General features: G+C 42.7%; 1 protein-coding gene across 1 annotated transcript in view; it reads left to right on the plus strand.

Annotated features, from left to right (window-relative positions):
- LOC126336443 (mast cell tryptase-like) overlaps window positions 1–17,925 on the plus strand; it is a 105,314-nt gene that overhangs the window by 63,302 nt on the left and 24,087 nt on the right. The window contains exons 2-3 of the mRNA XM_050000144.1: window positions 15,358–15,518; window positions 17,032–17,198. Coding sequence (XP_049856101.1) covers window positions 15,425–15,518; window positions 17,032–17,198 — 261 coding nt within the window. The 5' untranslated portion in view covers window positions 15,358–15,424. The remainder of the gene's footprint in view (window positions 1–15,357; window positions 15,519–17,031; window positions 17,199–17,925) is intronic.

A 17,925-nucleotide genomic window follows, 5' to 3' on the forward strand; every position in this document is an offset into this window, starting at 1 on the left:
ATAAAAATTTCTTCCTTCATCACACTAGCAGGCTTCAGCTCTCTCGCCTTTGGAGGTTGTTTCAGTAAGTCATCAAAAATAACCGGACCTTAGTGTACGTCCTCTCATTAGTAGTGAGATAGGCAAAGATGCGTTTCCCTTTCATTTGGTCGCGGGTCACGGAAGAGGACAGCAATCATCTATGGCCGTACCAAACGAAACATCTTGGCATTGGTCTGAAGTAACTTAGGAAAGCCGTACGAAACGTGAACCTGCGTGACTGGACGGTGGCTTTTACCTGAACACGAGTAATTACGCAGCCTGTTATCGAAGACCTCCAGTTTATCGTGGACTCCGAATTACTAAACAACTTAGCACTTTTCTCGCTATTAAATAAATCTTAGACGTAAAAGTAGCGGTAAGTGATACGAGAAATACTGAAACGAACTTCTTTAAAAAGGCAGTTAAAAAGTATCTGTTCAGTAATGCATGCTATGTAGTGAAGGATTTTATGTAAATTGAAAGTGGAGGGGGGGGGGGGGGGGAGAAAGGAAACTCAAGTCCCGATACAGCTTATATCAATAATTCCTTTAGCTATTGATATCAGCTTTATCAGGACCTTATACGGAATCACCGGCAACGAATGAAAATATATGCCTTATTGGGACTCGAACCCAGGGTCTTCTGTTTTCTAGGCAGTTGCTTTAACCACTACACCAGCCGGACACATCCTATCGTAGTCCCCGTTCATGTCCTCGATGCTTGCAAATTTTAGATTCCCACCGGAGGTCGAACGATATGTGCCCATCGAGGCGAAATCCATTATGTGAATGAGTGGTGTCTGTTCTTTCGGACATGTCCGAAGCACAGACACCATGCATCCATCTACAATGACGTTCCACATCTACACAGATACTCCGCAAGCCACCATACCGTAAGAGAAGGATTTCTTAGATGACACAGAGCCAGAGTAAAGGTTTGGGACGTGTGTCTCTATATTGCACTTCGTAGCCACAACTATTAACTCCAAACCAATGCCGCTTATGCATTGGAGTAGCTTTAAGCCTCCCATTATGCACTATGGTGTTTTGGTTGCGGCGGGTGGAAGTGAGTGGTTGTGAGTGGAAAAAATTGTAATGCTTATGTAATTAAGACTCGGTGGTGCCAATACAAATTGCGTGGTACACTATTGGCCATTAAAATTGCTACACCAAGAAGAAATGCAGATGATAAACGGGTATATATTGGACAAATATATTATACTAGAACTGACATGTGATTACATTTTAACTCAATTTGGGTGCATAGCTCCTGAGAAATCGGTACCCAGAACAACCACCTCTGCCCGTAATAACGACCTTGATACGCCTGGGCATTGGGTCAAACAGAGCTTGAATGGCGTGTACAGGTACAGCTGCCCATGTAGCTTCAACACGAAAGCACAGTTCATCAAGAATAGTGACTGGCGTATTGTGACGAGCCAGTTGCTCGGCCACCATTGACCAGATGTTTTCAATTGGTGATAAATCTGGAGAACGTGATGGCCAGGGCAGCAGTCGAACATTTTCTATATCCAGAAAGGCCGGTACAGGACCTGCAACATGCGGTCGTGCATTATCCTGCTGAAATGTAGTGTTTCGCAGGGATCGAATGAAGGGTGGAGTCACGGGTCGTAACACATCTGAAATGTAACGTCCACGGTTGAAAATGCCGTCAATGCGAACACGAGGTGGCCGAGACGTGTAATCAATGGTACCCCGTAACATCAACCGGGTGATGCGCCACTATGGTGGTGACGAATACACGCTTCCGATGTGCGTTCACCGCGATGTCGCCAAACACGGATGCGTCCATCATGATGCTGTAAACAGAACCTGGATTCATCCGAAAAAATTACGTTTTGCCATTCTTGCCCCTAGGTTCATCATCTACATCTACATCTACATCTACATCCGTACTCCGCAAGCCACCTGACGGTGTGTGGCGGAGGGTACCCTGAGTACCTCTATCGGTTCTCCCTTCTATTCCAGTCTCGTATTGTACGTGGAAAGAAGGATTGTCGGTATGCTTCTGTGTGGGCTCTAATCTCTCTGATTTTATCCTCATGGTCTCTTCGCGAGATATACGTAGGAGGGAGCAATATACTGCTTGACTCTTCGGTGAAGGTATGTTCTCGAAACTTCAACAAAAGCCCGTACCGAGCTACTGAGCGTCTCTCCTGCAGAGTCTTCCACTGGAGTTTATCTATCATCTCCGTAACGCTTTCGCAATTACTAAATGATCCTGTAACGAAGCGCGCTGCTCTCCGTTGGATCTTCTCTATCTCTTCTATCAACCCTACCTGGTGCGGATCCCACACTGCTGAGCAGTATTCAAGCATTGGGCGAACAAGCGTACTGTAACCTACTTCCTTTGTTGTCGGATTGCATTTCCTTAGGATTCTTCCAATGAATCTCAGTCTGGCATCTGCTTTACCGACGATCAACTTTATATGATCATTCCATTTTAAATCACTCCTAATGCATACTCCCAGATAATTTATGGAATTAACTGCTTCCAGTTGCTGACCTGCTATTTTGTAGCTAAATGATAAGGGACCTATCTTTCTATGTATTCGCATCACATTACACTTCGCTACATTGAGATTCAATTGCCATTCCGTGCACCATGCGTCAATTCGCTGCAGATCCTCCTGCATTTCAGTACAATTTTCCATTGTTGCAACCTCTCGATACACCACAGCATCATCTGCAAAAAGCCTCAGTGAACTTCCGATGTCATCCACCAGGTCATTTATGTATATTGTGAATAGCAACGGTCCTATGACACTCCCCTGCGGCACACCTGAAATCACTCTTACTTCGGAAGACTTCTCTCCATTGAGAATGACGTGCTGCGTTCTGTTATCTAGGAACTCCTCAATCCAATCACACAATTGATCTGATAGTCCGTATGCTCTTACTTTGTTCATTAAACGACTATGGGGAACTGTGTCAAACGCCTTGCGGAAGTCAAGAAACACGGCATCTACCTGTGAACCCGTGTCTAAGGCCCTCTGAGTCTCGTGGACGAATAGCGCGAGCTGGGTTTCACACGATCGTCTTTTTCGAAACCCATGCTGATTCCTACAGAGTAGATTTCTAGTCTCCAGAAAAGACATTATACTCGAACATAATACGTGTTCCAAAATTCTACAACTGATCGACGTTAGAGATATAGGTCTATAGTTCTGCACATCTGTTCGACGTCCCTTCTTGAGAACGGGGATGACCTGTGCCCTTTTCCAATCCTTTGGAACGCTTCGCTCTTCTAGAGACCTACGGTACACCGCTGCAAGAAGGGGGGCAAGTTCCTTCGCGTACTCTGTGTAAAATCGAACTGGTATCCCATCAGGACCAGCGGCCTTTCCTCTTTTGAGCGATTTTAATTGTTTCTCTATCCCTCTGTCGTCTACTTCGATATCTACCATTTTGTCAACTGTGCGACAATCTAGAGAAGGAAGCACAGTGCAGTCTTCCTCTGTGAAACAGCTTTGGAAGAAGACATTTAGTAATTCGGCCTTTAGTCTGTCATCCTCTGTTTCAGTACCATTTTGGTCACAGAGTGTCTGGACATTTTGTTTTGATCCACCTACCGCTTTGACATAGGACCAAAATTTCTTAGGATTTTCTGCCAAGTCAGTACATAGAACTTTACTTTCGCAGGCGCTCCTTTCTGTGATGCAGCGTCATGGGTATCCGCAGTCACGGTCTCCGAACTGATAGTCCATGCTGCTGCAAACGTCGTTGAACTGTTCGTGTAGATGGTTGTTGTCTTGCAAACGTCCCCATCTGTTGATTCAGGGATCGAGGCGTGGCTGCGCGATCCGTTACACCCATGCGGATAAGATGCCTGTCATCTCGACTGCTAGTGATACGAGGCCGTTGGGATCCAGCACGGCGTTCCGTATTACCCTCCTGAACCCGCCGATTCCATATTCTGCTAACAGTCATTGGATCTCGACCAACGCGAGCAGCAATTTCACGATACGATAAACCGCAATCGCGATAGGCCAAAATCCAAACTTCATCAAAGTCGGAAACGTGATGGTACGCAATTCTCCTCCTTACACGAGACATCACAACAACGTTTCACCAGGCAACGCCGGTCAACTGCTGTTTGTGTATGAGAAATGGGTTGGAAACTTTCCTCATGTCAGCACGTTGTAGGTGTCGCCACCGGCGCCAACGTTGTGTGAATGCTCTGAAAAGCTAATGATTTGCATATCACAGCATCTTCTTCCTGTCGGTTAAATTTCGCGTGTGTAGCACGTCATCTTCGTGGTGTAGCAATTTTAATGGCCAGTAGTGTAAATGTTAGGATGTTGCAGAGTGGCAGAAAGGGGCAATCATGTTTGGACATACCCGGCGTCATCTGGTGTTTCGCGGCGGACTGGTGAGCGCGTCTACAAGAAATGTGTAACACACGTGGCCACGCGAAACACGTGGTTAAAATTGTGGTCGGGAAAAGATTCTGACTGAAAGAGACCAGAAACGCGTTTCGCAGCTTGTGAATCAAAATCGTCTCCAAACACGACAGGCATTGGTGCAAGCAGTGAATGGAGGTCAACTCCTACCTGTTAGGGAGAGAACTTTGCGACGGGAACTGCAAGGAGTGAACGTTTGGAGTAGGTCACCTCGCAAGAGGCTATTGCTCACACACGCACACGCAGACGATAACTGCAAAGTTCATCGGGTTAAGAATTGTGACTGATTTTCTGAAGACTCCCACCACACTGCTATATCTCGACTGGCATGCATTATCACCTGACTAGAACGCCATAGAAAATCTGTGGTGCATGTAAAACGCCCACATCGGCATCTCCACACTTTGGTGGAATTACTGCAAGTCCTCAGCGAGTGGCTTAAATTGGGTGCGACGTACCTACGCAACCTTGTGGCTTCACTTTCTAACCCAATATAGGCGCTTATCAACTCCAAGGGCGGAATTACACGATATTAAATGATACTTGTAAGCCGGCCGCGATGGCCGTGCGGTTCTAGGCGCTGCAGTCCGGAACCGCAAGACTGCTACGGTCGCAGGTTCGAATCCTGCCTCGGGCATGGATGTGTGTGATGTCCTTTGGTTAGTTAGGTTGAAGTAGTTCTCTAAGTTCTAGGGGACTGATGACCTAAGATGTTAAGTCCCATAGTGCTCAGAGCCATTTGAGCCATATGGTACTTATAATGATTTGTCTAGGCGTGATTAATTTTTTCCGGTGAACTTATGAAGTAATATGTGTGTTGCATGTGTAATGCTTGCCGTGGTTGGTAGTGAGATACGAATGAACAGTGTTGCAGTAGCCTTTTGTAGAGTTAAATAACTTCGTTACAAAACATTATTGTACCATGAGACGGTGGGAATATACCAGTTTAAACGGACTGGCCTTGTATTCGGGAGGGTGGAGGCTCCAATCTTCATTCGGCTGTCACATTTAGATTTTCCGTGGTTTCCCTATATTAGTTCAGGCCAATGCAGCGATGGTTCTTACTTTAAGGCTACGGCCAACTGCCTGTCACATTCTTGCCAGACTAGACCTATATGTATGTAAATGGCTGTAAATTGAGTTACTCCATTTTTGTTCTTCTAATATGTTAATACCACAACATGTCTAACGTCCTTGTACAAGTGGTTTGCAGTTCAATAAAACTACAACTAACACCAAGCATGATCTGGGCTGCTACTGCTACTGCTACTTTTGCCTTGTGGGTTCCTGAGCATTCCGATGTTTCCAGAGGAAATTAATTGAAAGCGCGGATCAAGTCAGAAAACAAACGGACAATAGGCACAAATTTTAAACGATAACGACTGTATGCGGCGAGTAATAACGTTTACCAATGCAAGTCAGTTCGAAAATTTACGATATTATAATGTAATCCAGGACGACATCTGTAAATGAAACGAGGAGAAGATAAATGAAACAGTAAGTGTATGAAGAAGCGGATTCGGGAACGGTGTCCCCTGTGGGTTCTAGATTTCAACCCAACCACACTGCCGCCTTTCGCTAGATGCTTTCCAAGGATTCGAGGTTAGCCACCAGATGTGGTGTCGCGGTGGCTCGGTGTGTAGCCGTTATGTGCGGACGAGAGATTCCTCTCCAGGGGAAAGGGAGCGTAACCCCAATTTGCAGAGATAAGGGCTGAGTGGGTAACCGGCTGTAACCGGTTCGCCAGCCCTCACCTCTTGTTTATCTCTGGCTGCCGCTGTCCCTGCAGCGGAGAGAGGTAATCGCTGGTGACGTTAATGCGCCGTCCGCCACGTACGCTTCCCTGCCTTGCAAGGTTATTGACGGAACTGGTTTCCAGAGGAAACGCATGGCCATAGGAAGACCTTTTCCTTTCTGTAGCGGGGAACACATCACAGCCTCTCAGTACGGGACATGGTACACACGACTCTCATTTCTGTGCTCCCTTAAACAAGTTTTAAGAAAGTCATACGTTTGTAAGCCGACAGAGTCATACCAAAGGGTTGGTGAGAGAGGCCCAACGGGTATGGAGGGGCACAAAAACTAACCTAGAAAAAGAAAGAAACACTTTTTAACAACTAACCGGAAAAGGTATGTGAGTATTCCTGTTTCTGCCTTTGAGAAGCAGTATTTTCTAAGTCGGCGAGTGGATGCTGAAGCAAATATGCTATTTCGTCGAAAGCTTCCTATTTTTGCCGTTTTCTATCGACAGAAGTGTAGCAAAAGAAACAACAGTGGAGGAAGCAGGCAAACAAAGGTGGAAGGGATATGTAATTGCCGTTCCAGCAAGTACTTCTCCTGCTCTGAAGTTTCTGTCGGTACAGTCTGCTGCGCAAATAAAAAAGAATTCAAGACTATGCCTTCCATGGCTTATTAATAATATTGTTACGTGAGTTGTTAGTCATGGTGCTTAAATACAGCTATACTGTTTTCATCTAAACTGGCTCCTCATGCCGGCCGGAGTGTCCGAGCGGTTCTAGGCGCTACACTCTGGAACCGCGCGACCGCTACGGTAGCAGGTTCGAATCATGCCTCGGGCATGGATGTGTGTGATGTCCTTAGGTTAGTTAGGTTTAAGTAGTTCTAAGTTCTAGGTGACTGATGACCTCAGATGTTAAGTCCTATAGGCCTCAGAGCCATTCGAAACATTGGATCCTCACGTAAACAAACATATGCTGTGTCGTTGGTCATTGGATACATTACTGAAATATCTGGTGTCATCAATTCACAGGAAGTGGACCTTACCATTACAGTGTTGTTCTAGCGTGAATGAAACTTTGACAAACGTTCAAGCAGCGAAAGTTGTAAGCTTCTCTGGTAATCACTGCCAAAAAGTGTAGTTCATGTATCAAATCTCACAGGACAGGCAGTTTTTCTGAGCCTGGTATTAATGACCGCATAAGTTTGTATGTATTCCTAGCTGGAATGCTTGTAATGAAATGCAGGCAGCAGATTAATGCTGTTAAGATACGCTTTATTGACAACATGGAGATCCAGCAAGAATCCATGCACACTAGACAGTTCTTCATCGCAAACTGACAGTGTCGAAGATACTCTCCTCATGGGCTCTCAACCAGTGACCAAAGAGTCTTCTTATCTCTCACTTGCGTTATCGACGCTACGACCCAACAAGCAACTGGCTGCTTGTAGCCATCTGCTGCCAGTCTGCTTGATTTGTGGTGCTGGCGCCATCTGAGGTGTTGCAGATACGGATGCATTACATTTAGCTCACTTTTTAACAAAAGAATTGTGGCATGCGATTCTCCCTGTATAGTCTGAGTTTCTCCTTTCTCACTTTTTCGAGACTCGTTGTGGCCTTTAATATCTCCGATTCTAATGTCTGACAGAAGTTGAGTAGCTGTAGCTCAAAGACTAGTGTCCTCAGGTGACTGTCCATAAAGTGGCAGACTACCAGTGATGCCAGGCAACGGCGCCGACTTACAAAAAGTATTGCGGGGAGGGGGGGGGGGGGGGGATACTGGGGGTCTTGCCCCAGGAAATTTGGGAAATTTTGTAAATTTTAGATGAAAAATAGTGAGTTTTAAAGTTTTTTTAAAAGCATTTTAGAGTCATACGATCAACATTAGAACCAAGAAACCTAAACTTTCGATAACTCGACACTTCGGGAAACTCGACAAGCTTGACACATTTTTTGGCTTTGAAAAAAGAAACAAAACATAAACACGCACGGAATTTTCGTAAAAAGCTAATTTAATTTACAGTAATAATCATGCTTATAGACTATTACAGAGTAGTGAATATATAGCCCTGAAAAGACTGAAATTACATTTAAATAAATCCTAAACTATCATTAAAAGAATAAAACAAAATATTGCTTTTGCACAGTAAAATCACTTTGATTAATAAGTGAAATAGCTAATTTAAGCTTACTTTGAATAAGGCTCAGGGTTCACTACATAAAAACAACATCTCAAAAAAAGGGGTCTTACACCCTAACGTGCTTTTGGTTGCATATCCAAAACTAACTTTTTTAGTCCTTTGAACTTACCTCTCATATTCGAGGCACCATCATAACACTATCCTCTTAAGTTATCCATTGACAAATCAAGATGAGCAAAAACGTCTTTTGAAATACTACACAGAGTTTGTGATTCAGTGTTTGGGGTCTCATATAAGCCAACAAAGTCTTCGTTGATGATTAAGGAACCATCAACAGTACGCATACAAAAGACAATTGTTCGTGAATCAAAGAATCACTTGTTTCGTTTACCATAATAGAAAAATGTTCAGCCTTCTTGATTGAAGCCAATACCTTTCTCTACACAGACTTTCCTAGTCGATCAATGGTCACGTTTTGTATACCGTGGGACGTCCACTTACACCCCGAACGCCCTAGTCAATCTTTAAACTCAGGTATGTCATTCTTTCAGAGTTCCAACAATTCAAAAAAAAAGTGTTTACATCTTTGTTCCCTCTAATTGATATTCCTTGTCGGCATAGAAACTGCACGGTAGTAAAAACTGTCTCAAGAGCTAAACGGCCTTTCTTCATATCGCTATCTAACTGTTCATTCAGTTGGAGGCCACACTTCAGTTTGTGATAGAATTTAGTTTCAGAACATTTTCTTTATGCGTAAATGTATTTTCATGAAGACGGAATTGTTCCAAACCCTTTATCCAGTTAGAAAACCCTATGGAAGTAAATGCATCTTCTTTTTTTTGAATTGTAATAGATTTTTAGCATCTACCTCTTTGCAGTTTTTGCAAAAAACTTTGTCGGTAGTTGCTTCATCTTCTAGACCTGTATATTTGATCAACCAAGATTTCTGAAATGATCTTCCGGTACCGGATCGTCCAGTTTTCAGCTGTGAACGGTTCTCGGCTGAAGACGACGAAGCAATTGACGACACAACAATTGTTGGAGGTTGACTTGCAGTATCATCAACTTCCAAGCACGCCTTTTTGGTAACAAATTTATCCATTGCAAACTTAATTAACAGTACACTAAGAGACTAAAGTAAATGAATAAAATATAATCATATGAAATAGTTCACTAGACACTAAAGTTGGAACACTAAACACGTCTGCAGCATGTACTGAATGAAACTATCCACACTGAATGACTGCGACAGCAGGGTGGGCTTTGTACAGCCGCGGCGTCGTAATGTCTCGTAACGTCAAGGCGATGCGAGGCAGAGGGTTCTAGGCGCTTCTGTTCCAGTCCTTTTGATGTCGCCACGGCCGTAGCGCTGGCCCTCCGGCACCATACTTTACCCGAAGGTTCGCGCACCTGGACAAATTCTAAGTGTGCCCGCTGCACTTAATACTACCATGATTCACACCACTCGTTTTCAGTTAACCTGCTACCATAATAGAAAATGAAGTCCATCAACAAAGGAGGTGGCTAACAAAACACTCATTCGACCTATACTTGAGTATTGCTCATCAGTGTGGGATCCGTACCAGATCGGGCTGACGGAGGAGATAGAGAAGATCCAAAGAAGAGCGGCGCGTTTCGTCACAGGATTATTTGGTAAGCGTGATAGCGTTACGGAGATGTTTAGCAAAGTGGCTGACTCTGCAAGAGAGGCGCTCTGCATCGCGGTGTACCTTGCTGTCCAGGTTTCGAGAGGGTGCGTTTCTGAATGAGGTATCGAATATATTGCTTTCCCCTACTTATGCCTCCCGAGAAGATCACGATTGTAAAATTAGAGAGATTCGAGAGTGCACGGAGGCTTTCCGGTAGTCGTTCTTCCCGCAAACCATACGCGACTGGAACCGGAAAGGGACGTAATGACAGTGGCATGTAAAGTACCCTCCGCACACACCGTTGGGTGGCTTGCGGAGAATAAATGTAGATGTAGAATAATTATTTGTTTTAACTCATTACTGAATGTACGGTACTTTAAAATGAAAATAAAAAATTTCAGCATAATTTTGTGATTTTACAAAGAATAATATAGCAAATAATTTTCCTAAATTACTAGGGGAGCTCCGCACCCCCCCCCCCCCCCCCCCCCCCCCCCCGACACACCCACCCAACGAGTTTTTGAGGGGGCTCAGGCCCTCTAAGGTCCCATGGAGTCGGTAGCAGTGATGCCAGGTACAGGTTCTTCTCTGCTGGTATGCAAAAGGATACCAAAAATTACCTTGGTAAATTTTCACATAGGCCGAGATGTACAGTGCGTCTAACAGTTCTGTAAAGTTTGAAAGTTGAATCGCTTGTGGCACATAGCTGGATGGCTGATATAGTAAGCTCCATTGATGAGTTCTCCTTGAAATTGGTGCTTGCTTATGAGCCAGTGTCAATCAGAAAGTATTGATTTGCTGAGTGAACTAACATGTAGAGTCTACTACAGTTACTTAGAACTGGGGCGAAACCAATATGGCCCGTATGTTTTAGCAGTAGGTGACTTAAACAAGTGAAGCAATCCAGAGCATCTATTGAGGACGATGTTTTCTGTTTAGATGACTGCACAGCATGGAACGTTTGTGTGCCTTAGTGCTAAAGTGAGTGTGGAACCAGCACATTATCTCACCTGATAGTAGAAAGTTGTTGTCAGCAGGAGGTGTGGCCATCATGGGTGACTGAAGGTCACTCATGGCAGGGGGCTTGTGACATCACTCTCATGAGTGTATAGACTCACTTGGGGCACCTCAGCAGCCCTTTGCTGCCAATGGCATTGCGCTCACTGCATATGCTGGTGGCAGCCATTGTTGTCTGGTGCATCTGTGAATTGTGGGTGCTAGAGAATAGCGAAATGTCTGTCAGCCAGAAGTAATTTGCGTTGTATAATTTTATTCTCATGTAAAATAACTGCTAACTGTGTTTGTAGTGATAGCATGATGAGCCTTAGCGTCCACAATGCATTGTCTGATGACTTGATATGAATAGGGACACCTCTAAAGCCAAGATGGTGCCCTGTTGTCTAATCTTTCACTGTAAATTACTTGTCATAACTACTGCTCTGGTGTCCTGCTGACATTGAATTTGCCTTTAGCTGGAGGTGTTATATGGCATTACTTATGTTCTGGGTGTGCTTTGCTGTGTTGCTCAACAGGCCAACAAACTTGGAAGTGTCACCAAAGATACCAAGGATATGTAAAATGAACTCGATGATCATGAACCATGTTACCAGCTGTTATGGTTGGCATTGTGGCAGTTTAGGGTGAAAAGCTGGTTGTGCATAAGCTCCACAGAAATTTTGTCATGAATGTGGTGCAATGTGTCATCTGCAGGTAATAGTGGATGGGCTATGCACAATGTGGATGGTAAACTGAAAACCTTCTTTCATGGCTCAACTGGCCGGCCCCTGCATGAGGCTACAAGTTGATTCAGCTGGACTAGTGCCCGACGTGGATGGAGCTGTAAAATCAAACAATGTGTGCTGTTTATGTCCAAAATAGCCTGTGTAACAGTGTCTTGGTGGTGGGAAGACAGAATGACCTCATCACCAAGAAGATAAAAAGTCATTACACATTGTCCATGAATATATAGATATTGTTGTAGTAAATAGAATGGCACATAAAAATGTCATTTTCATGTTTCCAATGTATTGTACACTGATCGAGGCAAATAAAAATTGTTATACAAAGTATCATGATAGTCACTTTTTTGTACCTGTTGTCCACGTGAGCAGTAATTGTTTGATGGCTCCATTGTCATAGGGAAGGCAATCAGGCAAACTGCACTGTTTAATTCGTAGTACTGTTATCATTCACTGTGGGGCCAAGAATGTGGGAATTCTTGGTCAGAAAACCTCTAGTGAAATGAAGATAGCAAGTTTATTGAGAACATGGAGACACGACAAAAATGCATGTACACTAACAACTGTTCATAGTGAACTGAAAGTGTCGTCATGGGCCCTCAACCACTGACCATAGAGTCTTATTATCCCACACTTACATTACCAATGGTGTGGTCTCCATGGGTTTACTAAGCATTCTTACAAAATTATAAAATTTGCTAATTCTACATAGAGATTTGCATTGTGGTAGGTTTAGAGACTGTGTTCCTGGGAAACAGGAGCAGCTTTTGTAGTTTTAACTTAGACCCAGTGGCACCTCATATGGCTCTGTACTCTAGCATCACAAAACATGTTAACGCATTGGTGGCATTACAGGTTTGGAGACACTGAAAAATAAAGAATCATTACACTAACATCACTAAAGTAACACTGTGAACACTTAGAAGGGAAAACAGAAGTTTTAAGGTACTAGTAGCGATAAATATCTGAAATTTGAGTACCCTACTTCTTGCATACAATGAATTAAAAAAATTACTGATTCTTTTATGATTTATTATATGTTATCCATAAATACCAAACAAGTGCTTCATCACAAGAAGAGTGAATGAAGAATTCAAATGATTCACTTGCTCCACATATTGTGAGACAGTATTTTAGCAGTGCAAAAATTTCAGTTGGTTCAAAAACTGTTTCATAGCAAGCATTTGCAAAAGACTCACTGTCAAGGAATATCTTGAATTTGATGCTTGAACAAATCCATCACACCAAAATATATCACTATAGTATGAAATTTACTTCAATGATTTCAAATATTGAGCTTTCAGTTGTGTCAAGCAGTTTACTCTCTCACGGGTTTTTAGTCCAGTGTTCCCCTCACTGTCTAGTGCTACTCACTTATTTTTTTCAGCTTTCATTCACAACTCAAGTCGGCATGAAAATACCAAGTTAATATAGCAATGTCAGCCATCACAGCAGAACTGGTGTCTTAGTCATGGTCATGAAAAACTTTGTTTTTCACTCAATATTCTGTGTGGTTGGAGCAACCTCATGATGACAGGGTTGCATACTGCATTTAGGAGCATTATTTGTTATTTTAATTAATATAGCTTCTTGTATAAGATATGCCTAGTTCTAGAAGCCACTTGTCCATCTGATGGTGATTTTATTTAATTTCTAGGCTGTCCTCAGTTACAGCTCATTATTTGGGGTAATATAGACATGTACATCTCTCATGTTCCTCTAACACAGTACTGTCCACAGTTGTATGGCATTTTTATGCACTACTATACAGTAGGAGCAAGACATTTTTGTTCCATTGACATTGATATGAGAACAATTTTTAAAAATTGTGTTTTCATACAGTATTGCATACAGCTACCAATCAGTGCCATGAAGTTGCATAACTAATACACGAACAAATAAGTACAAAAGGATGTTGTCAATGAGTAGTACTCTGTTGCAATATACACATTATGTGATCAAAAGTATCTAGTCACCCCAAAAACATACATTTTTCATATTAGGTGCATTGTGCTGCCACCTACTGCCAGGAAAGCCATATCAGTGACCTCAGTAGTCATTAAACATCGTGAGACAGCAGAATGGGGCAATCCATGGAACTCATGGACTTCAAATGTGGTCAGGTGATTGGGTGTCATTTCTGTCATACGTCTGTACACAAGATTTCCACACTCATAAACGTCTCTAGGTCTACTGTTCCAGATGTGATAATGAAATGGAAATGTGAAGGGACATGTACAGCACAAAAGTGTACAGACCAGCCTCATCTGTTGACTGACGGAGACTGCTGACAGTTGAAGAGGGTCGTAATGTGTAATAAGCAGACATCTATCCAGACCACCACACAGAAATTCCAAACTGCATGAGTATACAGTGCAAGTACTATGACAATTAGGCAGGAGGTGAGAAAACTTGGATTTAATGGACAAGCGACTGCTCATGAGCCACACATCACGCCAGTAAATGCCAAACAGTGCGTTGCTTGGTGTAAGGAGTGTAAACATTGGATGATTGAACAGTGATAAAATGTTGTATGGAGTGACAAATCATGGTACACTATGTGGTGATCCAATGTGTAGGTATGGCGAATGCCCAGTGAACATCATCTGCCAGTGTGTGCAGTGCCAACAGTAAAATTTGGAGGCGGTGGTGTTATGGTGTGGTCATGTTTTTCATGGAGGGGGCTTGCACCCCTTGTTGCTTTGCATGGCACTACCACAGCACAGGCCTACATTGATGTTTTAAGCACTTTCTTTCTTCCCACTGTTTAAGAGCAATTCGGGGATGCTGATTGCATCTTCCAACATGATTGAGTACCTGTTCACAATGAATGGCCTGTGGCAGAGTGGTTACACAACAGTAACATCCCTGTAATGGACTAGCCTGCACAGAGTCCTAACCTGAATACTATAGGACACCTTTGGGATGTTTTGGAATGCCAACTTACTGTCAGGCCTCACCAACCAACATTGATACCTCTCCTCCGTGCAGCACTCTGTGAAGAATGGGCTACCTTTCCCCAATAAATCTCCGAGCACCTGATTGAACCTACCCCCTCTACTCTATCCCACCTCCTAGCATTTCCTTTCCGTGTCCTATGTTCCCACCATCTCCAGACTTTTTCCTCTTTTTTTTTTTTTTTTTTGCTGAAGGAGCAGCCTGTGATTCCAGAAATCAGGAGTTCTCTTTATTACTTATCTGTTACGTCTATTAGGGGATGTAACTCCTGAAGGTAATAACTATTGAACTCATCTGTCTCTTTGTTAATCTGACATATTTCTGAAATGGATTTTCAAGTGTACACAGAAAACCTTCTGCAGCACAAAAGCAGACTGCAAATAATTGTCATTCAAATGGAGCTTCCATCTAATGTTAGTAGTTGAGAATACTCTATATAAGAGCTAAAGTCTAACACATATTACTACCCATTTAAACATAACTTGAGTTAAGTGTTTTCCCACTCCTGTGGTATAAATTTATTTTATGAAGGACCACAATGTCAGTTTCTGGAGCTACCAAGTGTGCTCCACATATTTCTTTATTTTGGTTTGTAATGATAACATTTTACAGAGATATTTAAATAATAACTTTAATACGTTTGTGTGTGTCTTCACTATATCACAATCATTTCTTTTATACCTTTCAGAAGGAGGGTATTGGTGCTCTTCCAAATAAGGATCTACAAAAAAGGACACCACATAACTTTTTTGAAAATGCTGCTTATTGGTAAAACAACTGGAATTTTGTTTGTGGCACACTTGTTATTGGCTGCGCCACACGAAGATATGAAATACACACAGGCTCCACGTAAGTTGACAGACACTGTAAGAAGTAATTCTTCTGTTTCTCATGGTGTATTTGTTGATCAAAAAGTTGTTAGGTGTGCTGCCAGTCCATAGTTTCCAACAGTCCCAATATTTTAGCAATCAGACTATCACCATCATCAGGTGCACTGACAAACTGAGCTTCTGAGGGTGCATGGCTGACTTACATCCCCTCCCACTGCAAGCCATACCTTCTGTGGTCCATGCCTGAGGGTAAGTGTTACCAGTCACATTGGCGTTTGTGGTGACTTCGAAGTAGTTTCTCTGCCCACACTGGTCGCCAGATCGTTGTGTTTTCTGAGCATCTTCTTAATTAGACCCAGTGCTGGTTCCCAAGCCTTGCTGAGATTATAGCCACACTACCAACTGATAAGATTTTCCCTGGTGCAAATTTTGTTGGATTCTCTAACGGCGCTGCCCCTGTCTTTGGAAGTCTATGCTAAAATCCTGGTACATGCTACAGGCACATGCCATCTCAGATGCAGAGTGTCTGCCACAGGAACTTGAGCACCCCATAACAGCGTTCAAAAAAAAAAAAAAAAAAAAAAAAAAAAAAATGGATATTAGAATGGTAGATTAAACACGCTCTTGCTCCACCACCACACTGCAGCCTGTGGAGACAGAAGAAAATATGCAGGAAAAGGTAGCCACCGCATTTATAAGCCACCGCATTTATACTATACACCACCATGCTATTGGAAAAAGTTGGATGCATACTGAAAGTGCACCACGCAAGAACCATCGTTTGCCCACCAAATAAAACACTGGCATTACTTGGGAGTGTCAAAGATTGCCTCAGTTTGTAGAAGGCTAGAGTACGTCAGACTCAGTGCCGTTGTGGCAAGACATATATTGGACAAACAGTGTGAACCATCAGTGGTCGATGCTGAGAAGACCAGTGGCACACTTGATTAATGTACACTCAAGAAGTCGGCAGTCACAGAGCACTGTTTGTTAGAGAATTACTCTATGGAATATGAACATACCAGGATTTTTGTGCAGACCTCCAGTGGGACAGAGTCATTAAAGGAGTCACTGAAATTCGCGCAGGGATAATCTTATCAATCAGGACTGCAGCTATATAATCTCAGCAAGGCTTGGGAATCAACATTGGACCTAATTAAGAAGATGTGCAGCAAACTCAGTGATCTGGCAAGCAGTGTAGACAGGGAAACTACATCAAAACTGATGCTGGTGCAAGTCTCACCACAAGCTCGACTGCCGATACATGCCCTCAGATGCGGACCATGGAGGGAATGGCTTGTGGTGGGAGGGTATATAAGTGCACGCCCTCAGGAACTCGGTTCATCAGTGCACCTGATGAGGGTGACATGTTGATTGCTGAAATATTGTGCCCATTGACATTTGGACCAACAGTACACCTGTGGACTGTTTGATCACTGTAAGAAGTAAATTTTAAATGAGTACTGAGTAAGGCATATAAATTAATTAAAAGTTTGAACTTAATTCCCTTTTTTTTCTTTTTTTTGGAACAGCCAGATTACGAAGAAGTGGTGGCTATCCTAAATTTCCCTTTACAAGTCCTGTGCCAGTCATCAGTTGTGGAACAAGAGAGGTTGAGCACCATCCACACAGGAATGGAGCCCCTTATCCTAAGATTGTTGGTGGCACCGAGACCTATTATGGAGCATACCCCTGGCAGGTGAGTTAATAACAAAGTACTAAAAATGGTACAATTATGAGACCAGTGAACTAATACTTCTCATAGGAAACTTATGTATGGGGTGGGCAAAAAGTCATTACCAATTGTAGCCTGGTTGTGATAATTATAGATACAAATACCAGAGTGTTCTGCTATTAAATCAAACATCTCTGACATCATTCTTTACTAATTCTGACTTGTTGTGAAGATGTTTTTTAATGAAGAGAGGGGCTCTGCTCTAAAAATGTCATACGAAGGTGATTATAATGTAATAATAAATGAGAGGACTAATAATTTCAACACCATTTCACCTACAAACTATGCTGTCTACAATTTATGGAAATATTTATAGAAACATGGATCTGCAGCAGGTTGTAAGAGATCAGGTAGGCCATGATTAAGTGAAGAAACTAAGCTTAAAGTTTTACAAGACGTTATCTAGTGCCCTAAAGAGCCTCCTTGCAGATTATCTCTCAGACAGGACTTCTGTGCAAAGAGTTTTACATAAGGCCAAATTTAAACATTACATACCTCATCTCATACATGTGCTATTGGAAGACAGTTGTGACCATAGGCTTCAGTTTTGCAAGACAATATCAAATTGATTAAGAGATGCGATAATGATTTGTATCAACAAAGATGGAAAACAATTCAACAAGGAATGTTATAAAGAGCTCTATAACTTCAATAAAGTGTTCAGTTACTTCAAAATTCTGATCATTTTATT

Source organism: Schistocerca gregaria, chromosome 2 (assembly GCF_023897955.1).
Source record: "Schistocerca gregaria isolate iqSchGreg1 chromosome 2, iqSchGreg1.2, whole genome shotgun sequence".
In the NCBI taxonomy this organism is placed as follows: domain Eukaryota; kingdom Metazoa; phylum Arthropoda; class Insecta; order Orthoptera; family Acrididae; genus Schistocerca; species Schistocerca gregaria.